Raw genomic sequence first — 25,595 nt, 5'->3', positions numbered from 1 at the left:
TTTTAATCTAAATGTGCAACATAACCATGATCCCGAATTTGATACTATTCAAAAAAATGAACGTTTCAAAAAAGGATCTGTCTGCTGCTGTAACCCAGATTGTGCTCTCTCTGCTGTGACCATATGCACATATGCAAATCTAACATAGGAGAATTAAACGCACAAAAATGGTAAATGGCCTTCATTTGTAGAGCGCTTTACTCAGTCCCAAAGCGCTTTACACTACACCCAGTCATCCACATCCTGGTGATGGTAGCCACAGCTGCCCTGGTGCGCACTGACAGAGGCGAGGCTGCCGGACACTGACAACCACCAGTAGGCAAACGTGGGGTTAGTATCTTGCCCGAGGATATTTGGCATGCAGCCAGAAAGCAGCCTGGGATCAAACCACATCATTTTATTGTTATAGACTAAACAATGTAGAAGATGTATTGAAGCGATTTAAATAATTTCACAGCTTCAGTCAAGACGACAGGTGGCAGCACATGTCCTTTCTTTAGACGTTATGATCACAGCCACTCTTATTCTAAACGTAAGCTGTCTGCCCTGCTCACACTTCAAAGCTCAGCGGGATCCATGCTACTCTAAACCAAAAACTTTTTGCTGGAGTAGAGGGGACCTTATCTGGATATGTGTAGTGGTTATATTAGACAAAGGATGTCAAATATAGAGCTGTCAGGTATGGTAGGAGGAAAAGATGGAGCCCACAAAGAAGATTCATGGATGTAGTGAAGGTGGACATGCAGAGGGTTGGTGTGACAGACATGGATGCTAGAGACGGGTTTTAGTTTGTTATATGTTCAGCAGTTTTACTCATTTCAGTGACCGTAGTATAATCTGCTACAGGATAGTCGTCAGTTCAGCTTATACAGGAAAATAATTAATAATCACTCATGTCTACTATTTACTAATTATATATAGTAGTGTCTGGATTAAAAAAGTGTATGTGTAAGAGACAGTTAGAAATACTTCATGTTAACATCAACCCATGGGCTATGTTGTATAAGACACTGGCTGACATTGCTAAGGATAGGTGTGAAACCTTCATCCAACTGTGGGAACCTTGCATGAATTTTGTTAGAAAGATGGAAATCTGAGTGCAGGAGGTTTGTGTTAACTGTGTGTGTGGTTGAATATGTTTAATAAAATAAGTCTAATAGAATTTAAAAAATCAAGCACTAGTTTATTTTCAGTGATAAAGTCGCATTTTTATTGCCTCAATCTTATAAGAATGTGTTTGTTTGTTCTCTGAAACAATTTAAAAACATTCAGCCTAACGTCATAGTTGTATAGTTGACCAGAGCTGACCTGGAAGATCTATGTCCTTGTTTCTGGAATGAGCGATTTGATCCAGACAACCAGTATTCAGTTAAAGGATTATTCTATTCTATTCTATTCTATTCTATTCTATTCTATTCTATTCTATTCTATTCTATTCATTTCATCTTTTAGGAATCGGAAGGATCTGCAGGACAGACAAATGAAGGATGGAGGTGTGTCTTTGATTCTGAGCTAGTGGTGCTCAATACAGTTCCAGTGTGGCTCCAACTGCTCAGTATGTCTCATTCTCTCTGAAACACCTCCCATAAACTTAAGACTCTGCACCCACCATCATTTCAGTATTATGCAAACCTCAGGTGAGTTTCCAAAAGTTGATTCTGTTCATCTGGAAACTGGAACTGAAATGGAAGAAAAAGACAGGAAACAGTAAACATTGCATTTACAAAGCAAATAAATAACACGCCCTAACCCAGAGCAGCAGAGTTAAGTATCTGGTTTACACCCATTCAAAAACTTGCCAAATCTTCTCTCGCAGCGCCAAACAGACTATTCTTCTTTTGAATCTAGTTTTAAGATTCTGGTGCTCCACGTGCTGACAATCGGGTGTCTGATTGGCTCCTTATCAGCAGCACCTGTGAGCATGGACCCTCTTGCAGCACTCAGTTAGCGTCTGCTCCTAGCGGGGGTGACAAGAGGAAGACAGTTCATATATAGCTAATGTATCTGTGAATAATAAGGAGATCTCACAGCTTTTTCCATAATGGTCTGGAAATGACTCCGTAACTGGAATACAGCTAAAATGATAATGTGCAGTTGCACTTTTAAGAAAGCTCATTTTGAAATGTATTGCTAGACACACACAAATGGATAGGATTCAGCCTGACACAAGGATAGGCCGAGGATCAAAGGATCTGCTGTTAATGACTACCATAGCCCATTACTTCAGAAAACTGGAGTTACGTTTGTCATAGAAAACATTGCCTAATTAGTAACAAGGTGTCTTTACAGCACGGTTTACAACAACAATACAATAATACCATAGTTTTACAATAATATCTAAGATGGTCGAGGTCATCGTGGAATGCGATTCAAATATAAAGCCCTAAACTCACAGCACACCTTTAAAGGCTGGTTTCATTTTTCATTTTAACTAGCGTGACTGTAGCTAGATTATGATAAGTTACTGGAATCAGTCAGTCACTGTTGGGTCTGTGTTTCCACAAGCCCCGCTAATTCTAGAGACGTATTCAACATCATTCATCACAGTCGATCGATCGATTATTTGCGCAAGGGAGGCCTCGTCTGTGTCCACCACGAAAATGACCCCGACTCTGCTGCCTTTTTATTGAGAGACAGTTCACACAAAACACATCATAGCAAAGCAACGCCCCCTTGGTTCTAAGACAAGGCATTGTATGTATATGTGTGAACTTCTGTATCTAAGTAAGAGTGTGTGTGTGTGCTACCTCCTGCTGACCAAAGGGTTGTAAACGCAGGAAGCTTACATCAAAAGCACAAGGATGTGTCTGTAATAAAAGACTACAGCCCCCCACCTAGAACCTGGAGAATCTGGGGGGAAGGACAGTGGAATTTCTTTCATCAGAGTTAAAACAATGTACAAATGGTAAACATAAAAATGACAAACATTTAAGAATTCACTCTGTCACGTCTTCCTGCTTTTGTTCTGGGGTTTTTTTTTCTCCATCTGATAAATAAATATGCTCTGGATAAATCCTTTTTGATGCATATTTGTTGCAAGTAGAACAACACAGAAATCTTTATACCAGTAGTTTTAAGTTGTCATATCGTTAGCATATTTATCTTTCTGCATGAAACCAGAAAATGACCTAATGTGTTACAAAACAATCGCATGTTATTGTATTTAGCAATGTAGCTTCCAGACATATAGGTTTATAGATGTTGTTCATATCAGTGCAATTTGATGTTGCCTTTGAAATCTCCAAAAGTTGATTCTGTTCATGTGGACGTAGCGTTTTGTGGGAGAAACGTTTCGTCACTCATCCAAGTGACTTCTTCAGTCTCAGCTGAAGGTTTCCCCGATCTTATAAACAGGTGAGTTTTGTTTGCACCTTGCATTAAACATTTGTATGAGTTTTGTTTTGAGTCTTGAGGTACTGTTGTCCTTTCAGTTTCATTTATAAGTGCTTCGGTATAGATGGTCCTCACTAGGTCACACTAAATACTTTGATCCACTGTGTAACACCATCTGAAAGAGTCTGACTGACAACATCTTTGTTTTGTGTGCTGTTAAGAGGCAGTTAAACTTCAGCTACATTTTTATTTGAGACGTTTGATATTTGTCCTGTGAACAGGAGCCATGGTTTGATAAAGTGCTGCTTTTGTTTTGAATAATTTGATGTTAATGTGAGGACCAGTTTGATCTTGTTGCTTCAGGTCTATTTACATTGACAATTTTCTGAAGGGTCGAAGAACCCAGAGCTCGCCCTCTGACCTTTGCTTCTAGAAACTGTGAGGAGGGAAACAGAGACATTATTGTCTATTGGAGGATTCAGGAAGGAAAAATCTGACACACATCTATAGGTCTTATACTATCCCACATGATGTTCAGAGATGTTGTAAAGACATTTCAATCGGTCTGTTTTATTTGGTATTTTAACCAGTGTTAGCATCATGATGCAGGTACATCCCAGCCAGCAGATCTGGACACACCAGGCTCTTCAGCTTCTTCCTTTAATAGGTAATTAACATGGAATTATACAGGAACGCGCGGCTTTGCATTTTTCAGCCCTGATTACACAGAAATTATCACACAAGTTTTTAGATAATAAGCCACAACATTGCAAAATTGTTATATTCATGTTAGATATCAACATAAACAAAAGCATTAACGTGACGCTGGTGGAAGTTATTGTTCGAGTGTTTCTCTTGTAGCCGCTAAAACTGGTGGACCCAAATCTTCACCTCCAAGTCCGTTCACATACAAGAGGAAGGGGAGCGAGTGGGTCAGTGCTCTGGGCACAGACACTAAGCTGACTTTGAACACACACCATTTATTTCCATGGAAAAAACACAGCCAGAATCACAAATACAGGTTACACTAAAAACCCTGCCGGCAAAAATAACTATACACTATTAAAACAAAGCTAAACAAATGTCTCCCGTATGCAAAAATTCCCCCTCACAGTCCCATAATCCCACAGTCCAGCCACAAGCGGGGAAATGTTCCTTATCTAAAACAGGAGAGGTTTTTCTCTTCCCGGATGGAAACCACGCAGGCCAGAAGAACAAGGAGGGGGCTCCTGTCGCAGACCTGTCTCCTACTGACAGCGCGTCACCGCACAGTCCCTCCCCCACACTCCACACCTGAACACGGCCTCCCTCGTAGCACCGTCAGATGCAGGCAGAGGGACACCCCTGCCCTGCTGTGAATTGCGGCCATCGCCACCCACTGTTGCTGTTCCTGCCGTTGGGACTGGATCGCCGAACGACTCGTGGCCCCCCACAGTCAGGCAGCAGGTCCTCCAACACATGTGCGGGCTTACACGCGTTTCTTTTTCTCCTCCTCACCTTTCGTGCGTCGCTCCCCTTGTCTCTGCCCTCACCATCCCCTTTAACAGGTCAGTCTGGCGGCTGATAGGCCACCTCGGGGAACGCCCCCACCTCACAGGGGCCTACAATTGTCTGCTTAGTCCACAGTGGATTAGAAGAATATTGTGCAACAACACTAAAATACATAATATAAATATGAGGATAAAACCATGCAATATAAATATCACAATAAAACCATGCAAATAAAATCAACACTATGTACCAATACACAGATTGATAAAACATAGCAGTATTTAGCATAATTACTGTGCCTATTTTAAAGAAGCATATCAACAGTAGGTCTGAAACAACACATGAACCAGAGTTTGGAGCATGTTGGGAGCCTGTTAAATTGCTTCCAACTAATGAGCTTAAAGAAGAAGCATTAAAAAAACAAAAACATTCCTATGTGTACGAGTCCTGTCTGAAACAGTTAACTCTTGTGTGCTGTTCAGGTCTGGTGGACCTGTTTTCAGTGTTTACCAGACATATTAATCATTATTAGAGCATTCAGTAATGACAATCTGATCGGTTTACTTGAACTTGGCCAAGAAAGACTTATAAATGAGACTTCCTCTCAGTTATGTGCTGAATTTCGATACACTCTAACTATAAACCTTCTACAACCAGAACTTCGACTCAAAGATAAAAGCTGTTTGGCTCTCAAAGCTCAGTCTGCTCCTCTAATACAACATGTTAATACAACATTTAACTCACCTTCAAGGTGCAGAATGGATTTACTGAGAAAGTTTTAAAACGAGAAATGTCATTTTAGATCAATGTACGGTGGCCCTGTGGTGCCAAACGCACACACCACAATGAAATATGACGTCTGGCACAGCTGCAAAATCTGTCTGCTGAATTTTATGAGGTCAAGTGTAACAGTGTGCATAATAAAGCCCCCGAGAGTAGGTGTTAGTATTATTTATTTCTGTCATGCACAAACCATTATTTTGTAGAATGTTTTAAAGCGAATTCATTCATGACAACAGAATATAATCTCATGTACACATTTCACCACAGCTTCAGTGACAAACTACAGCCAACAGGTGGCAGCATCTCCTTTCATGTCATGAACACCTGATAATAATCGCAGCCACTCAACCTCCATTACTCCTCACTTGAAGGCCTGTTTCTGTTTTGCTCATATTTTAAAGCTCAGCGGGAAGAAACAGATGTTCAGCAGCTTCCAGATGTTCTTCTAGTCAGGAATTAACAACTGTAGGGATGAAGATGCAGAAAATCAGCCAGCTTACAGAAGCACTGCTGAGACACACACACACGCACACACACACACAGCTTTAGTCTTATTAAGTCTGACCACATCCTGTTCACAGAATTACACACAGACAAAGTGGTGACCAGCAGAAAAGAAAGAAAGTACAGCAACGATCTGATGATCTGATTGTGAGGGATGTGCAGTTGTTCGTTTTTACGTGGCTGTTTCGGACAAACAGGAACATCCACAGCAAAGAACATTAGTGAAATGAACATTTTGACCAGTTGCGTTTGTGTTGTGCTGAGTCATTTATTTACAGGCTGTGACCAGAGAAGTCATCCTCTGACCCGTTTCATTTTCCTAGAAGTGAAAGTCACAGTGCATCAGTCCCCACAGTATCACAAATGTCTATCTACAGGTCACTGTGACACAAGTCACCACTACTGAGCAAGTCAACAGTTTGTATCATCAGACAAACATCATTCCCATCCTCTCTGTGGGTTCAGAAAACATAATCTTGGTAAAAATATGAGGAAACATGCTGAACTCTGACTTTCAGTATGAGATAAGCTTCAACTGAAAACATGACTTATCTTTATTGGCATTCGTGATAAAGTCTTCATGAGCTGTACTCGTGGCTTCTGACTGATTAAACCAAAGTGACTGACGGTCAGCTGTTTTTTTATTTTGAAAGCAAAGTGCACTCATGAGTAACAGATTCTGCAGATTCCCTAATCCCAGTCTGACTTTATGATGACAGAGAAAGAAAAGCAGCTCCTGTTAAAAAGAAAACATTAAAACAGACCTACTGGGTCCTGTTTTGGTAGTTATTTTTGAAGTGTTCCCAAGACATAAAAAGTACATGTACAGACTCAGCAGTCAAATCTGATCTCAAGTTTTTTTTTAAACCTGCTGACTTTGCCCAAAATAAGGTTTTAAATAGCTTTGTGTGCCCTGGAAGTTAAACTGTCTTTAAGGTCAATGTCAGCTAACCAGACATGTGACCAAACAGTCGAGTCAGTAAAGGTTGATAGCTTGCAGCTGGAGCGATATACTGTGTCGTGTTTGTGAGCACAGTGCACTTCTGAGCAGGAGTGGAAATAACCCGAGTGCATCTGAAATGAGCTGCAGCCATTCCTGCTACATACCAACAACAGTACCAGGGGGAATTTAGGAACATTTTAGTCACAGTTAAAGGACACTTCAAACATTTTCTGTTTCCCGCCTCTTGACTGTGCCGATTTAACTTTTTATTTGTTTGGCATATAAAGATCTAAAATGTCTTTCAATGCTGGACTCAACTAAGAAAGTTCATTTCTACAGAGAAGCATTTACGAAAAAACACCCATAATTATAATTACTTGAGTTTAGAAGAAGGAAGTGCACAAGTGCAAACAGGCTGAAGTTAATGACATAGTTCCCCTATTTTTGCTTTAATCAGAGAAAAAGCCCCTAGAGGGAAAAAACATCAAACAAACCCGTCATTGTGTTAGTTGTGATATGAGGCTCTCACTTTATTTCTATGATGAGTTCAGATCAACAGTCCAGCCAACTGCACAACACTTACAGTTAATTTAAATGAACAGAAGACAAAAGAGCAGGAATATAATACAAATGTCACAAAAAACAAAGCTCCAATGTAAAAATGGTACTGAGAAATGAACATGTGTACATGCATACATATGAACACGTATTTTCTATGTATTATTTACTAATTTGAGCCAACAGATCCACTTGGCTTGGACACAAAATATACAAACAACAGCTAAACATGGAGGGAAGCCACATTTCTCTCCATGGGTTTCATACCTCGTTCCTCCTGCCGACTCCTGATATGACCGCTCATCCTGCTCGGTTTTAATTTTGAACGCCCGTCCATCTTCTTCCACCTTCCTTTTACACATTGCACTGTCCCTTTTGAGCTTCAAATATCGATTTATTTATTTTTTTACAGTGGATATTTCCAATGAACTTTGCTTATCACTCTGTCAGAGTCAGACTGGATATCAGTAAGAATCCACAACATTTGAACTGACAAACTAAAGATCAGTGGGGACTAACAAAACAGAAAACAAAGAGTGAAATATTAACACACTGAGTACATCAGATAAATAAAGACTTAAATTCTGAAAAGTTCTGAGAAGAGATCGATAAAAATCAGAAACCTATGGACTGTTTTGAGAGCCGCTGCTGCTTTTAGATCTCAGAGGAAGTCCCTCTCTGACCTCTGCCACAGAGCGCTCTGCAGCCTCACCACACACCTCAAACGACAAACAGCAAACAAATTGTATTTAAAACTAACCTGAACTTCACGACTGAGCAGTTTTCTGATGAGTTTCAATGCCTGAAGGCAGCACAACAGGAGAGGGCGCCGATCAGGAGAAAGGGTGAGATCCTGAGGCATCAGGACAGGAAACGAGCCGAACTGTCAGGGGCTGAAAGCACCAACTGACTCAGATTGTGTTAAAACGTCTTCAGAATTAAAATCCTTCCTATTCACCAGATTAATGTTCGAGTGAACTCCTGAAAATGAAAGTCAATGGAAACATCAACCTTGCAACTTGTGCAGAGGAACAAATTTAAGTGGACATGACGGGAAGTCTAAAAACAGCGACGCCCGATCTGAACGTGAGATCAGCAGAGTTTAAATAAGGTTTCTGATATTTACAGATCCAACTCAGAACGTTGCACAACTCATATAATAACACAATAAAACCATTGTGATAATGGTTTGTATGTTTTTTAAATAAATATTATGGTTATACTATAATCACATATTACACTACCTGACTTGTGTTTGGCGAATTATTTTGATCTAATGGAGGCAATGGCCAGAAAGAAGGAAGTCGCTGATTGGCTGCAGTTGCCACAAATAGCAGCAAGTATAATAAAGTGTTTAAAGGTGCAAAATAAAAGCTTAAAGAACTTAATAAAGTGCTTAATTAGCTGTGAGAACCTGCGAACCGTGCTACTGTGGCCCCGTTTTAATGCACTGTCTGAACTGATCTACTCTACGTCTGTCTCCTCCACCTCTCTACCTGCTAAAAGCTCCACTACGCTCGCCTGCTGTTCTCTACCTGCCGCCTGTTCTCACAGTAAGATCAAGCTCTGCAGAAAACCGCACAGAATAAAGTTAGAGCTTAAAAGAAAAAAAGGGAAAAGAAATAGAAACAGTCATGAAGCTTGTTGCAGCCACAGCATTGACCTAATGTTACTTTTAATGATTGATGGGAGAACATGACTTGAGATCAGAGGAGCGGTGCATCGAAGCATGTTGCTGTGAGGGGACCCTTGTTTGTGCTGTCTGCTTGCTAACAGGGTCAGAAAATACTATTTTACACATCGTCTGATGCATTTCAGATCAGCTCTTTTTCAGGTGGATGTTTATAATGTTCATGTTCCCTGTGTGTTGATGATTTCTTTTTTCTGTGGATACATACAGCAGCACTAAGAATAACAAAAAGACTTAAAACAACAGCAACAATACCTATAGCTAAAAGAAATGTCTTCTTGTCCTGTTCATCCTCGCTTCCTGCAGAGAAAAAACAAAACAGGTGTGAGGACTCAGGTATGCTGACAGTATTTCTGCTTTTATACTTTGAAATCCTGCAAACAGTAATAAACGCTGAGCAGCATCACTGCGTCGTGTTTCAGAGACTGACACTTTTATTTTCTCTCTCTAAAGCTGCTGCATGTATACCAAGTAAAGCACCAATCAAATAAAAGCATAAAAACAAGAAACAGAACTAAATATAAACTTAAATATACAATTCAAAATACATTTTCCCCATGGAAAGAAGAAAAGCAGGGGTGCACCCAAAGATGAGGGTGCAGGGTGACGCTAGACCCCCAGAAATATGAAACTTCAGTTCATTATTTTACGGTACCTTATTAGTTATAATTGTACTGATACTGATATATTGCTCGATTAATATAGATAAAACCACCCAGAAGTATAACCCAATAAAATATCCATCTTATACATTAAAAGGAAGCACATTTTAATGCTGCAACAACTATGATCCAATCATATCACGGACATTTTTCTGCATAATAAAAGATTCTGCTATAGGTACTCGAAAGCTAAAGTACTAGAGTGAGTACACAACTTTGTAAATCAGTTATTCAACACTACACTCAGTTTAAACTCACACAGACTCTTTTCATGTCATCTGTGTCTCGGCTGCACACCAGCCTCAAAATCGGAGTCTTTTCAACCAGCTGCACCATCTTTGTTTCTTGCTTCACTGAACCACCACATTCAAAACTCTGAACTATGAGACAGTGCAGGTTAGTCCGTGGACTTCAAACATGTACAACACACTCAGGTGGTATAATAATGTCACACAGAGCATGGAAAAAAAGAGCAATAGCAGATGTCTGAATAAAAATAAAACAGCCAATAAACAACTGTGTCAGATCAGATATGTCACCACCTGTCACTGCAGGATGCATCATTATATCTCAGACCACAGTAGAAACAGAAAAATAAGATCACTGCAGTTTGCAGTGAAGATTTCATAAACATCAAAGTCTGCGCTAAATTCAGAGCCCATCCAAAGACGATATTTTTTAAATCCTTTCCAGTGACGTAGGTTGGGGATTTTTCTCCTCTTTCTTTTATCAGATGGTGGAAAATAACATGCAGGGTCTTCTGTTTTTACCATGAATGAACAGATAATGCTTCCTTCCGAAAAGCCAGCGTCACAGTTCACAGACACAAAAAGCTCTTTTGTGCTTAGCCGTGCAGTGAGGGCTGCAATTTGGCTCTGCATGTCCCTACAAGTCAGAAGAAGAATAAGTAGTAAAGTGAACCTCTCAACTCACCAGAGTCTATGACTGTGAGGTCGATGGACTGCCTGGACTCATTTTGGACTCTCTGACCGCTGCTGAGATCACTGGTTATAATCCGACACTCATATGTTCCTGTATCGTTGACGTTGACGTTCTTCAGAATCACAGAAACGTTTCCGTTTTTCATAGACGGGTCTGACAGCTCCACTCGGCCTTTAAAACGCTCGTGCTGGTAGCTTTCATATGAGCGTCGGTTTCGGTAGAAGAAGACGTATCCGTCTGACTTAATCTCAGGTATGCTCCACTCTAACAGGGTGATATTTACACCCCTGGGATCCTGACAGTGAAGAGTGACATCTTGTCCACACCTCACTGTTATATCTGTGTGACCAAAGACAAAAGAAAAAAGCAAACATTGATAACGTGTCATACTGCATCTCTTTAAGATATATTGTGTAGAAGAACTCATGTGAGTCCCTCTAAAGTAAAGTTGTTTTCTTTCCAGTACATGAGCATATTCAGAGACTTCTGACAGGAACAGGACAGGAAGCACTGAAGACATCTAAAAAAAACATCAGCGGACTCAAGTAATGGATTCCTGCAGCTCGACATGCATCCAAAACAAGCCCAAGGACCTTAGAGAAGATGTGCATCTCTTGAAGATGCACTTTCACCACCATCTCTGCTGTATTTTAAAGTGACATGAAAAGTCACAAATGTCCTTGATAGAAGTAGGTTGGAGTCTTCTGCTTGCATTCAGGATTTCATGCAGGATTTGTGGGGATTGGTAGCTTTTCTGTCTCGGTTTATGCTTTATTTACAAGAAACAAAGAACAAAAATGCACTGCTGAGACAAATCACATACAGATGTTAGGAGAGTCAGAATACAAGCTCCTATTCAAGTCTGTAATGAGCCTAGTTTTGTGTTGTTTGTTGGAAAAAGGGTCCTCCATAAATGTGAATGTGTCACCTGCTTGTGTGAATAACTTTTTATTCCAGGAGATCCACAACAAAGGAGAATAAAAAAAAAAAATCAAGCTCAAAGTGACCTCATCCACCTCTGTGATTATAACCTACTCTGTGCACACAAACACCTGACTCAGGTTACAACATTCATTGTTTGTGTCTGGCTCGATTACTTAAAATCACCTCAAGGGATTAACAGGTTTCGTGAAATTCCCTGCTGAACAGAAACACCTTGAGTAACAAGCTCTTCTCTAAGAACACCAGACTCAAATCATATGGTACAAAGTACTGATCAGACTTTGTGGCTCTCTTTTTTAGAATTTGCACATTTTCTTCCCAGCGCCGTTCCCAAGAATCCCTATCAATATGTTGACTGTTACAAAGAACCCACAATGACACAGCTGCGATGCCCTTGAATTCTCAGGAAATGTTTTCCCCGAAATTCCGATTGTACCATTTGTATAACCTTAAAGATTTGTAAATAAAAACCAAATAGAATAGAATAGAAAAGCCATCTCCTGTCATTGTACATGTACAATGAAATTGTGGGTGTGCCACACAAACTGGGCAAGTATAAACTCTAAAAAGTAAGAGAGCAGGAACAAACATAATTAATGTGTACAAAGCAGGAGAAAAAGCGGGGATTAAAGGGATTAAAGAGCAGGTTGCAAAGTGTCTTGTGTGGCACGCTACGTGATGATCAATGGCAATCAGTACAATTCACACAGAGTTGAGGAATGGCTGCAATCACAGAATAGTAAGATGGTGACAGATGTCCCCTTAGGCTCCCTCCTCCATTCAGAGATGGTCTTTCCCTTTTCACATAAATGGCCTCCTTGACTCTGCGCTCAAACCAGCGTTCCTTCCTGTCCAGGATGTGTACATCCTCATCATTGAAAGCGTGTCCACTGGCCTGTAAGTGTAAATAGACTGCAGAGTCCTGGCCATCTTACAATGCTGTGATTGAAGCCATTCCACAACTCTATGTGAATGGTACTCAAGGCCATTGATCAATGGTCATGTGAATTTGCATAATTAATATTAAGGAACTGACCTCCCAGCCCATTGTTCCTTCATGGTTTCAGTCATTATGCAAATGTACTCTTCCTAAGATCGGGGAAACCTTCAGCTGAGACTGAAGAAGTCACTTGGATGAGTGACGAAATGTTTCTCCCACAAAACGCTACGTCCAGATGAACAGAATCAACTTTTGGAGATTTCAAAGGCAACATCAAATTGCACTGATATGAACAACATCTATAAACCTATATGTCTGGAAGCTACATTGCTAAATACAATAACATGCGATTGTTTTGTAACACATTAGGTCATTTTCTGGTTTCATGCAGAAAGATAAATATGCTAACGATATGACAACTTAAAACTACTGGTATAAAGATTTCTGTGTTGTTCTACTTGCAACAAATATGAATGTTGGGTCTGTGTTTCCACAAGCCTCGCTAATTCTAGAAACGTATTCATCATGAAGAAAACAAGACAGTCGATCGATCGATCACTTGCGCAAGGGAGGCCTGTGTCCACCACGAAAATGACCTCGGCGATGACCTCCCTTGCTGCCTTTTTATTGAGAGACAAAACATCAGAACAAAGCCACGCCCACATGGTTCTAAGGCAAGGCATTGTATGTATATGTGTGAACTTCTGTAAGACTGTGTGTGTGTGAGACCTCCTGCTGACCAAAGGGTCGTAAACGCAGGAAGCTTACATGAAAAGAAGCAGATCTTCCAGATAGTTTGTATCTGCAATAAAACATTACAGCCCCCCACCTAGAACCTGGAGAATCTGGGGGGAAGGACAGTGGAATTTCTTTCATCAGAGTTGGCAAGCATAGAAATGACAACATTTAACAATTCACTCTAACAATGCATCAAAAGGATTTATCCATCAGAGGGAGAAAAAAAAACAAAAACTAAAAAACCAGAACAAAAGCAGCAAGACGTGACTGACTGATTACAGTAACTTATCATAATCTAGCTACAGTCACGCTAGTTAAAATGAAAAATGAAACCAGCCTTTAAAGGTGTGCTGTGAGTTTAGGGCTTTATATTTGAATCGCATTCCACGATGACCTCGACCATCTTAGATATTATTGTAAAACTATGGTATTATTGTATTGTTGTTGTAAACCGTGCTGTAAAGACACCTTGTTACTAATTAGGCAATGTTTTCTATGACAAACGTAACTCCAGTTTTCTGAAGTAATGGGCTATGGTAGTCATTAACAGCAGATCCTTTGATCCTCGGCCTATCCTTGTGTCAGGCTGAATCCTATCCATTTGTGTGTGTCTAGCAATACATTTCAAAATGAGCTTTCTTAAAAGTGCAACTGCACATTATCATTTTAGCTGTATTCCAGTTACGGAGTCATTTCCAGACCATTATGGAAAAAGCTGTGAGATCTCCTTATTATTCACAGATACATTAGCTATATATGAACTGTCTTCCTCTTGTCACCCCCGCTAGGAGCAGACGCTAACTGTGCGCTGCAAGAGGGTCCATGCTCACAGGTGCTGCTGATAAGGAGCCAATCAGACACCCGATTGTCAGCACGTGGAGCACCAGAATCTTAAAACTAGATTCAAAAGAAGAATAGTCTGTTTGGCGCTGCGAGAGAAGATTTGGCAAGTTTTTGAATGGGTGTAAACCAGATACTTAACTCTGCTGCTCTGGGTTAGGGCGTGTTATTTATTTGCTTTGTAAATGCAATGTTTACTGTTTCCTGTCTTTTTCTTCCCTTTCAGTCCCAGTAAGATAGAGGCGGGGGAACTCCAGGCCTCAAAGGTGGCCTTGAGGTTTTAGATGTGTCCTTGATCCAGCACAGCTAATTTAAATGACTGAATTACCTCCTCAACATGTCTTGAAGTTCTCCAGAGGCCTGGTAATGAACTAATCATTTGATTCAGGTGTATTGACCCAGGGTGAGATCTAAAAGCTGCAGGACACCGGCCCTTAAGGCTTGGAGTTCCCCACCGCTGCAGTAAGACATCAATAACCGATGTTTTAGATGTGCAAAAGATCAAATATGGACAATATATAAGTATTGGTGGTGCTGAGGTGGGTGGTAGGCGATGGAAGCATGCAGTCCAAATTGATCTCTGCTTAGAGCCACTCAACACCTCGTGCTGGTGTTCCAGGTAAACTGGTTCTTATGTTAACTGGTTAGATTTGTTTACTTATTCGACTCTCGGTGTTCCAGATGTTGGATCCGCAGATTTATCATTTTCACTGAGTGTTCATCTGTCTGTCAGTGGCTTATGTGGTTTGACAAGATTAAAGACCTCTGCAAAAAAAACAAAAACAATCTCCAGCTCCTAGAAATTAGCATCAATATTATCTCCCGACAACAATGAAATTATTTTAATTAAAAAATAATAATAAACTTTAGACGAGCCAGTGTTTTCCTCACGACACCATAGATCAGGTCAATAGACCTTTGAGTTTACCTGCATATATCCTGTTGACCTGTCAGCTGTTTAACATCTGCTGATTTAGGAAACACGCCCAAGTTAACCAGTGATAACAGTCAAAGTTTAATGTAATCAGCTGCTGCTCGATATAACATGATGTCATCGTAATATTCTGCACAAGATAAGCAAACCAGCAGGGTGTAAAAGAGGAGCGATGTACACCGAGATGACTACAGAGCACTTTATAAGCAAATCTGTTGCTTTAATGAGAATCTGGGCTGTTCGCTTTTGAAATAAACAGATTTCCTGGCACGCATCTATCCGATTGGTACCTCAGTATATATTATTATTATATATATAAACTATATAGTTTTGCCACCATTTGCTTAAATGCAAAAAACATCATCCTCTCAAAGTGGAAAAAAACCAGTTAAGCTGGAACACCGGCTCTGATTATAACAAATGGACTGGAAACGCCTTTCATTTACTTAACAATATTCATGCCTGCAGCCAATGAATTCAATCTCACTCGCCCATCACTTCAAACTCTTTTCTTTGATGCAACATTCTGCCTATATCAAGTAAAGAAAACGCAGTTTCGCTTTTGTTTCACTGCAAATCTGCAGATTTAAAGAGCAGCAGTGAATCTCAAAGATATGTTTATCATCTCGCTCGCATTTGATTTTATTTACCATCAGCCGGGCCACAGTTACGATTTTCAGGTGGCTGCTCGCTGCAAACACGCTGCTATTAATGATTACATTTGAACAGCTGTTTAAAAAAAAAAAACTTCCCTAAAAATCGTGAGTCACAGCGTTTGGCAGACTGCCAACTCCTCTGCTTGTTTAGCGACTCACCTTGTGATGCCGCTGTCTCGAAAGTCAGAAGAAGAAGAAGAAGAAGAATGTGAGACATTTCTGCAGAACAACTCACAACCGACCACCCTGAAGTTGCTGGAAACTGGATGTGTGTACATTTGTTTTGCCAAGGAGTCAAAGGCGGTCTGCTGCGTTTAGGACACGCCCCCAGTCTTACGTTTTACACAGTCTTTACAATATCTCTGTGCGACGGTGATCACTGGTTTTTTTGTCTGTTTTTTTTTTATTTGTGTGTTTGTTTGTTGCCGTTTTTGTACAGTGGGAATTTAAAATCACTCCATACATCAGTTACATCTAACTATAAAACCTGTGCTGATCTATTGTATGTCTAACGTCTCACTGTAGCGGACTGCAGTGTTATTCATCATTTGGTCGAACTCGCAGCGCGCACACTGTAAGGTTCACGGAGACGTGGGCTGGAAAGCTGCATCAGCTGTCTCAGCGGGGTTTAGCTCTGAAGCTGCACACACTGTTTATCTCGCCTTAGATCACACGCTAGTGGCAGGGCGTGGAGCTGTTTGTTTACTGAGGATTCCAACCACAAAAACATATTGCAGTCTATGCTGTTAACCTCAACCATCTCTGCTCGCCTGCTCATCGTCACTACCCCGGCATATCCTCCTACACACCGCAGCACTGCCCTGATCTCTCTCCCCTGTTTGAGTAGCCTAGAGGAAGTGAGATAATCCATGAAGTGTTTATATTGTTTATTATATATTAATTTTGCTTTTGTTTTGTTTTTTGTTTCTATTATTCTACTATAGATGCTGGAGAAATGATATTTGGTTTCAACCTGTGTATTTCTGTAAATGTGAAATGACTGACTGCCCTCTAGTGTCCGTCAGCGGTCACTGCAGGTTTAATTCTTACTCATAATGATCGAAATGTTTAACTAACACTGCGCAAGATGAACTAACCTGTAATAAACTGTCTTCAGCAGCAGTTTTACAACCAGGAAACTCAAAAGCTGTCGAAATGCCTCTGAGACTCTGCACGTTGATGCATTCAGGGACATCAAGGGAAAAGCGCTTATTCTAACCCAGGATACACGAAGACGTCAGAGGACGCTTGCTTTCTAAGTGCTCACGTTTAAAAGGCTTCATTTAACAACAAGCTGTTCCACATGTGTGCGGGTAGAGAAAGAAAAGGGACTGAAAAGTTGTCGACTCGAAGAATGACACTAACTCACCTGATCACCGTCTTTGGCTTCCTGGGGTAAAACTGCCCCCCTTTGCATTCATGTGTGCGGACGACCGTCACACGGACGTCCATGAGGGAGAAAAGGAATGAAAAGCAAAACACTGCGTTTAAATCCTCCCAGTCTCCCAATTCTCGCTGAGTGACAGCAGGGCTGTCACTGGTTTCGATCAGGTGGCACTTTGAATGAAGCATGGCTGCAGCACAGCAGCGCATGTCCGTCACTTTTCTTCCGCCTCGCTTTTTTTCAAGTTAACTTTATTAACACACTGACATGTTCAACTAGTTAAATCCCAAAAGGGCATCTTGTAGTTTGCGTGTAACAGTGCACCAGCGAGTAAAAAAAAATCTCTCCATGTGCGTGAAATACACACTAGCGTTAAGAATTTGCTCAACAACACAGACAAATTTCCATTTACACAAGAAAGATATAAAGATATATAAAGTCTACTCTCACAGCTGTCATTTCTGTGTTGTTTGTGTAGCAAAGCTGCATTTCTGTGCATGAGAAGTTAATCAAATACCTGAAAGTTTAAATTTTGTTATATGGTGCAAATCATATACAGGCCAGAATAACAGCTTACATAAATGTCCTACATTTTACATGTTGAGGTTGGTTCATTCAGGTCATGATAATTTCCTCAAAGACTAAGCGACAAACACTAAAACAAATTTTATGAAGGTTTAAAACTAATAATATTCAGGTGCCCACAGCTTTGACATGTTTCATTCTTTCCCGTTCATCGCTTTAATAAACTCTGTGATTCATATTTCAGCTTCAAACCTGAAACTTACAGGACTTTCCTTTTTTCTTTCTGTCTTTTTTTTCGTAGAACTGCTTCAGAGAAACCACAGGGCCTCTAAACTGCGCTGCCGAGAGGAAGGAGGAGGGTTCAAGTGCTTCTGTGAAACAAGAAGATCTCAGATCTGTGTGGCACGATGGGACAAACACGTCTTCTGTGGCCGCTCTGTAAGTACCACATGCTGCCTGTAAATCTTATTGCGTGACTTGAAGCTGTTCTGCTGAGAGTGGCAGCGAGACACTACTCAATAACTGTGATAATGACCTCGAGATAAATGGACAAGAGACGAGACTACAAAGAGGAAGATGCAACTTTTAGGATTGTCTAAGAAGGTTTAAGTAGAAGTGTGCACATCAGCTCTTTTTATCCAGCTGCTTTACATCTGTAACAGGAGGTTATAACATTTTACTTTTTAAACGTCATTAAAAATGTGATTTTGCACATAAACCACTGCAGTTTGAAACTGTATCCTCACCTCCTCCTACACGGCACGTCCTGGTTAAAGAAGTCGTTTTGAGTTCATCGCTTGGAAATTAATTTGTGGTCACTGTTCTGCTGCTCCTATAAACAGATGTTGGTATCTGTTGTGCTTCGTTTTCAGGCCTGATGTCGCTGCTCTGCTGCACAACTAACCAAGGTGAGGGACAACCTGCTTTATTACCAACTAACACTTTTTATAAAAAATAAAAGAGTGTAAAAACAACTTGGAACTGTGCTGAATGTGACAAAAGTAGAGACAGAATAGAAACTGGTTAGGCTCAGATGGACCAGCTGAGTCAGAGCAACTTTAATGCACGGTTGGTGAAGTGAAACTCTGTGTGGTAAAATTCAGTCAAACATTTAATAAAATGTCTTGATTCAGTTTAATATTTGAATAAAAATCCTGCTGATTGTATTTTTAATGACATTATAAAAGCTCAGCCTTCTGGTTTCAAATAGTGTCAGCTAGATACCAAGACGTGAGCAGAAGCAGCTCCTGACACGGAAGTCGATACATTTCTTGTCAACGATATTACTATAAGAGTCCAGTGAACAAGCTCCGTGCACTTTTGAGGCCTTATTAGTAAAAAAAGAAAAAGAGGGTGAATGTAAAAAGGTTAGTATCTTCATGTTGTCTTCAGAGTGACCTGTAAATCTTAGTTAAAGTGATCGGATGTGCTTTTAACATAGACTGAGAGAAAATCCAGTCACATACATGTTCAGCTCTCACCAGACTGTCTACCTAAAAATATTAAAAATCCGTTTTTGCAGTTCGGTATCTTTTTTCCCATCAAACATGCTCAAAATTTCAAATTGAATTGAGTCTTTTTTCTGCTGTTGGTTGTGTATGATGAGGTTTATCCCTTATATTTAAATGTGTGAGCAAAAAAGCCCCACAGTGCTGCTCACACCTATTTGAGGGGGAAGAAGGTTGGTGTTGAGTGAGAGGAGCTAAAACATTTTGCTTCAGAGAGACGATGAACTAAGAGGCACATAGGACACTTATGTAAAACCCACAGTGTTTGATCACTACATGAACATCTGCACAGCTGGTTAGTTCAACCTGTCAGCCATCAGGATTCTGTCTAAGTAAACCGAACAGCAGCACTCACAGAAAAACGTTTACTGAGTAGAGCTGTTCTGTTTATTGTTGTATTACTGCATTGCACCAGATTTAGGATTTGGAATTTAATAAACTGTTACGTTATATTTTGTTTAACAAGATCTACCTGCCAGTGACTTTTAACATCTACTAGTGTATCAGGATGGAGATGAGATTCATCAGGGTGATTTGTGACAGAAGGATAGCAGCAAGATTGAAAGGGAGGGCTTTTGGCATCTGATCAACAAGCTGTTTCAGAAGCTGTACTTGTGGATCCTCTTTTATGCTCTCTATGTGAGAAAATATATAAATAATTGTTTATGTTTTTCTCTCAGTTCATTTAAGTGTGAGTCCCAACAGCTCTCAGTTCTTTGAATATGACTCTGTGACTCTGAGCTGTGAGGAGGACGACAGCTCTGCTGGATGGACTCTGAGGAGAAACACAAGCAGAGACATCAGAACTGAGTGTGACAAGTGGGGAAAACCAGCTGGTTCTTCCTGTATCTTCAATGCCATTGCCACCTTGGACAGTGGAGTTTACTGGTGTGAGTCCAGAGAGGGTCCCATCAGTAACATGGTTAACCTGACAGTCACTGGTAAGCTGAGTGTGTGGAGTTAGTGTTGATGAAGCTGTGTGTAAATGGATGAAATGCTGTAGTTTGTCTCTGTGCTCAGATAAATCAGTGATCCTGCAGAGTCCTGTCCTCCCTGTGATGGAGGGAGATGACGTCACTCTGCTCTGTGAAACAAAGACCACTCCCTCCAACCTCCCAGCTGCTTTCTATAAAGATGGCTCCCTCATCAGGGAGGAGCCTACAGGTCACATGACCATCCAGCATGTTTCCAGGTCTGATGAAGGCCTCTACAAGTGTGACATCAGCGGTCATGGAGAGTCTCCATCCAGCTGGATCACTGTCACAGGTGAGGCTTCTGTTTATTTTACAGATTTTAGACCAAAAGCAACTCAAAGTGACCACAAAGATCCCTTTTTCTCTTTAATTCCAGGGTCTTCCACCTCTCCTCCTCCATCAGCTTCCACTGCCTCTTTCTCCTCCTCGTTTTCCTCTACTCCTCCTTCTCAGCGCTCCTCTCCTCCTCTCTCTGTGCTGGTTTCTGTTCCCTTCATATTTGGGCTGCTAATGCTGGTTGTACTGGTTGTACTGGTTAGGCGATGTGTCCAGAGGAAACCTGAAGGTGAGACACACATTCTGCTCACACTTAATGTGAACATGTTAAATAGTTTAAAGGAAAAAACTGTAATCAAATATCTCTAAGTTTGGCCAGTCACTAATCTGAGTGGATAAGCAGCACTGGAGACCAAACACATGTAGGTGTGATTATGAGGTGAACTGTTCCTTTAAAAATGGTCACATGGTGCACAGGATGTGTTAATTTCACATTATTATATTTGTGAGTTGTTGAGCCATAGACCTTCACATTTTTAAGTAAATTCTAAAAGTCCATTTTAAGCTACTATAATTTATGATAATCATCATATTTGAAATATATCCTTATATTTTAATATTTATGATTAGTTTGTGTTTTCAGACTTTGTGGTCAAAGAGACTCGATGAGAGCAGAACCTTTGCTGCCATCCAGCTATCTGACTGTAAAAAAAGAGACATTTTTTTCAGCGTTCAGAAAGATTTTTGAAAGAGTTACTGTTTTATTTCAGCTTCATTAAAAACACAATGCTTTATACATATTAACATGCCGAAGCAGCAGTAACGGTTGTATTATCAGAGGGAAATCTTTGGTATTTGCAGAGAGAGATCCTGCAGCTGCTGCCTCCTACTCATCAGTGAAAAGAACAGCAGCAAACCACCGAAAGGAATCAAACAGCAAACGAGGTACGCAAAGTTTCCTGTTATATAATCTCAGAAGTCTTTGATGTTCCTCTGATGGTTCCACAACAGGGTCTGCCCAGCTCGTGCTTGGGGTTTTTACAACATGTGTGTTGGCCCAAACACCCATGTTTGATTAGGTAGCATGTTAATACTGTCAGTACTTTCAAAGCTTCACTTTACGACCAAATACCCGTGTGTTTGAACTGCACATCAGCATGCTGAAGAAGAAGGAGAAGCTCTGCTGCTGTCCAGTTTCAGTTTCTCACCCCTGGACTGAGAGAAAGAAACACCTCGATTTTTTTTATTTCGGTTTTACTTCTCATGTTAAACATCATTAGCTCTTTTCTATATTTTACACACCATCCACCAAACGGTTGCAGTGATTTTCAGATCTCATAACTTTATATTTTTCACAATCAGAATACTTCATTAATCCCTAATAAAATAATAAAACGTTCCGTTCACAATAGAACAAAGAAAACAATGTGTAAACTGAAAATATGTACTTTTTAAAGAAAACAAAAGTCTTTTTACATTTGAATAAAGTTGGCCAGGGTCATGTCAAACAAAAACAACAGTCTGTAAACACGTGGGAACTGGTGCTGCTGGACTTTTAGGAGAGCAATGTGGTCTCATTCTTGTCCCATAGAGGATTCCAGCTGCTCAAAGTCCTGCAAGAAGGACAATTCACCACTTGGACTCTTCTACTACAAATTCACACTGTGCCAAACTGCAGTATGCAGTTTGGCATCGTCTTGCTGAAATATGCTGAGCCTTTCCTGAAAAATACATCTGCATACATTTTTCAACACTGACTTTTGCCGTTCCACATGTGCAAGCTGCCGATTACATACAAACATCCCCACACGATCAGAGAGACAGACTTTCCAGCAGAGGTCTGATATGAAGCCCAGTGCTCCCTCTCCTTCACAGACAGTACATTTTTGCAGTGCTCCTGAGCCCGTGCAGTGATTTCCATGAAAGAGTCGAGTTTGTGCTGTCTGAATGCTCAAAACAGGGATCTCAAGTAGCACTGAGGGCCCTGCGCACAGAGATTCCTTCAGATTCTCTGAATTTGTTGGTGATATTCTGCACTGTAGATGATGAGATGTCCAAAGGTTTTGGTAATTTTATGTGGAGAAACTTGTCATGTTGAGAAATTGCTTGACGATTTGTAGCCGCAGTTTGTTGCAGATCAGTGGTCTTCATTTCTGAGAAGCTCTTTTTATACCCAGTCATGTTCCTGACCTCCTGCCAGTTAACCTGATTAGATGCAGCATCGTTCTCCAGCTGTTTCTTTTTTACTTTCCCAGCCTTTTGTTGACCCGTCCCAACCTTTTCATAAAACATTAAAATGAGTCTTTTTCAGCATTTCAAATGTTTTCTGTGCTTCATTGTGAATAAAATAAGTGGTTAAGAGATTTCACACAGTGTCAACATGTTTCTGGATTTCAGCTGTATTAATATTCCAAATGCTGAAGCAGCAGCAGCAGTACCAGTCCTGTTGTTTATGGAAAGTCTGACTTTGTTTTACAGAGCAAGATCCTGCACCAGATGCCACCTACTCCTTAGTGGAAAGAACAACAGCAAACAGCCAGTATGAGTCAAATGTGACCAGAGGTATGAAACGTTTCCTGTTACACAGTCTCTAAACTCGTCGATGATCCTCTGACATTTCCTCAGGATGTTTAAACGTGTGTTGGATGCACTGTGATGAAATCTACTTCAGACAGCAGTGATTCATTAAAGATCGTGCACTGCAGAAATGTTGAAATGCTCTCTCTTTGTGATGTGCTGTCATCAAATGTTTAAGTGATTTATTTGCACTCTTTAGTTTTTTCCCCAGGTTTTAATAACGTGTGGAGTCATTCGTAGCCAGGTTTTAGTAGTTGAGCTTTTCCTAAGCTGCTTCTTTGCTTGACACAGGCCAATAATTTGGCCCGTCTGAAACACAGCAACATCATATCTTCTGACATGTTTAGGAACTGAGAAGCTCCTCTGATGCTTTCCTCAGTTAAATAACCTGCTGCTAAAATAATAATAGTAATAATAACATTATACATTGTAATAACAAGCTATTATTTCTCAGTCCTCCTTTAATAAGGCAGAAAGTGCTGCTGGAGGAAGTAGCTGTGTGTCTCTCACTAAAAATTAAAAAACCTCATTAAACAGAACAAAGTGAAGTTAGAGCCGTCCAGCATCCACAGCTGAATCCTTTGTTGGGAACTAAAGCTGGTTCCCTGTAATGATGTTAATAAACCACATTAACACACTAAGCTCATCATGTCACCATCCTTTTTATTAAACACAGCCAAAGTCTGTCCATTGGACTTTCACAGAGAGCCAAACCCACTTTGTTTGTGACGTATCGACAAACCAAGTTAAACGTTATAATGATGCGTTGCTAAATGGTAAACACGGTCAGATCAACGTAAAAAACAGAACAAAACAAAAATGTTTAATATTTTTCTTTGAAATTGGTTTTGCAAAATATTTTAATGCATCATGTAAAAGTGAAACATGTTTCTGAGTGAGTTGGGGAGCTTTGTGGCCATTGAGCTTCCTGTTTTATTAACTAACACAGTCTGTAAACATGTGGGAACCTTAGCTGAGGTGTAAAAGCAGCTTTCGGTGAAACACCAGACACGCTGCATCCTCCTGCTTGCAGGTCTAATTTATGAAAAGTCCAAATTTTTCTCACCCTCAAACAACAGTTCTGTGTCAGTCACGTGACTTTGTCTTGTCTTGCAGAGAGCGATCCCGCTGCAGTTTATTCTTTACTGTATGGAACAGCTGATGTCAGCTATGCACAGATCGCCATCAGGACAAACAGCAGTCACAGAGGTACAGCTGCTCCTCTTTCATGCTCGCTCCACAAACTCCTCTGCGGGAAAGTTTAGCAAAAGAGTAGCAGCACACACTGTGAAAATCACTGTGGTCACATTAATGTGGTTATTAGCTCTGGGAGGAGGATAAACTATAATATTAGAAACATATGAAGAGGTTAAACACATGATACACACAGCTGTGGCAGACAAACCCTAGTTTGTGTGATGAAGACAGTACATTCTGTAACTATAGTAAGAAAACATGTTGTATAAATGTGAAGGTGGTGTAAATAACTCTGAGATGTCAGGAGACGAGGAAATAAAAGGTGCCTTTGTAAGTTATCACATCACAGCTCTGTCATTCATACACACAAGGCCTGAATACAACTACAAATGCATGTTTATAATTTAAATATTGGTCATTATATTCGTGAGATTCAGGTGTTCATACAGTGTATAAGACAGATTTAGTTTTATTCTTTCACCTGCAGTGTTAAACTCCTCCTGCTCACATCAGCTCCTCTGTGATAAACTGAGCCGATGCAGGACTGAACCTTCTGTAATCTGTGTGTTTGTCTTCAGACTTTCAAAAAGACTCAGCCGTCATCTACTCCTCGCTGAAGCAGACCCACACACCTTCACCACAGCTTAACCAGTCTGACCAGTGATGTCCAACTCGCTGCCAAACACATCCCTGCACTCCTCTCTATATTATTTATTATTTATTTAATCTTGTGTGTGTTTACAGTCGTACAGCTGCACTGGACCAGTTTGAATGTAGAGCTCAGGATTAAGTGGAAAGTTTATGTTTGTCTTTAATAAAAGATTTTAAAGATAAAGCAGTTTTCTGGTCACTGAACACACCCGTGCAACACCAGAGATTTAAAGAGGAGACTGATTTCTGCCCTGAAGCAGACATCAAATTTTATGCAGAATGTGCAATCTAAAGGAGACAGGAGACTGCAAGGTGGTGTCAGAGGAGAATGTAGCTAGGCACCGTCACATGTAGTTTATAGGATGACTTCAGACATCAAGAAGAAGAAGTGAGTGAAGGCAGAGGCAAGGATCACATGGTCGAAGTTGAAGAAGGAAGATTGCTTCTAAAGTAATAATAACTTAGCATAGATTTATGAAAAATAGCTACTGAGCAGGTAAAGATTGCTTGCTTGTCACACTGCAGTCTGCAACAGAAGTCAGTATTA

At 40.4% G+C, this 25,595-nt stretch overlaps 2 protein-coding genes across 6 annotated transcripts; one reads left to right on the top strand and one right to left on the bottom strand.

Moving 5' to 3' along the window:
- Positions 1 to 5,760: 5,760 nt before the first annotated feature.
- On the bottom strand, positions 5,761 to 17,537 carry LOC113019552 (V-set and immunoglobulin domain-containing protein 1-like). Of its 5 annotated transcripts, none has more exons than XM_080298884.1 (4): positions 16,116 to 16,608; positions 10,898 to 11,245; positions 9,558 to 9,602; positions 5,761 to 6,070 (listed from the first exon to the last, which is right to left on the bottom strand). In XM_080298884.1, the coding sequence occupies exons 1-4, from the start codon at positions 16,171 to 16,173 to the stop codon at positions 6,057 to 6,059; spliced, it is 465 nt and encodes a 154-aa protein (XP_080155010.1). In that variant the 5' UTR covers positions 16,174 to 16,608; the 3' UTR covers positions 5,761 to 6,056. The 5 variants fall into 5 exon arrangements, 2 of the variants coding, with proteins under 2 accessions (XP_080155010.1, XP_026019094.2); XR_013906367.1 differs by lacking the exon at positions 5,761 to 6,070 and adding an exon at positions 11,373 to 11,675 and having other exon boundaries at positions 7,564 to 9,602; positions 16,116 to 16,698; XR_013906366.1 differs by lacking the exons at positions 5,761 to 6,070; positions 16,116 to 16,608 and adding an exon at positions 17,326 to 17,537 and having other exon boundaries at positions 7,564 to 9,602.
- LOC113013396 (uncharacterized) lies at positions 14,851 to 25,232 on the top strand. The gene is made up of 10 exons (XM_080298869.1): positions 14,851 to 14,985; positions 18,167 to 18,303; positions 18,738 to 18,773; positions 20,054 to 20,314; positions 20,394 to 20,639; positions 20,724 to 20,912; positions 21,485 to 21,568; positions 23,102 to 23,185; positions 24,317 to 24,409; positions 24,976 to 25,232. Exons 2-10 carry the CDS (start codon positions 18,273 to 18,275, stop codon positions 25,059 to 25,061), a joined length of 1,110 nt encoding a protein of 369 aa, XP_080154995.1. The 5' UTR covers positions 14,851 to 14,985; positions 18,167 to 18,272; the 3' UTR covers positions 25,062 to 25,232.
- The last annotated feature ends 363 nt before the right edge of the window (positions 25,233 to 25,595 follow it).

This window comes from Astatotilapia calliptera, chromosome 3, assembly GCF_964374335.1.
Source record: "Astatotilapia calliptera chromosome 3, fAstCal68.1, whole genome shotgun sequence".
In the NCBI taxonomy this organism is placed as follows: Eukaryota; Metazoa; Chordata; class Actinopteri; order Cichliformes; family Cichlidae; genus Astatotilapia; species Astatotilapia calliptera.
This window is presented reverse-complemented; position numbering and strand designations above follow the sequence as displayed.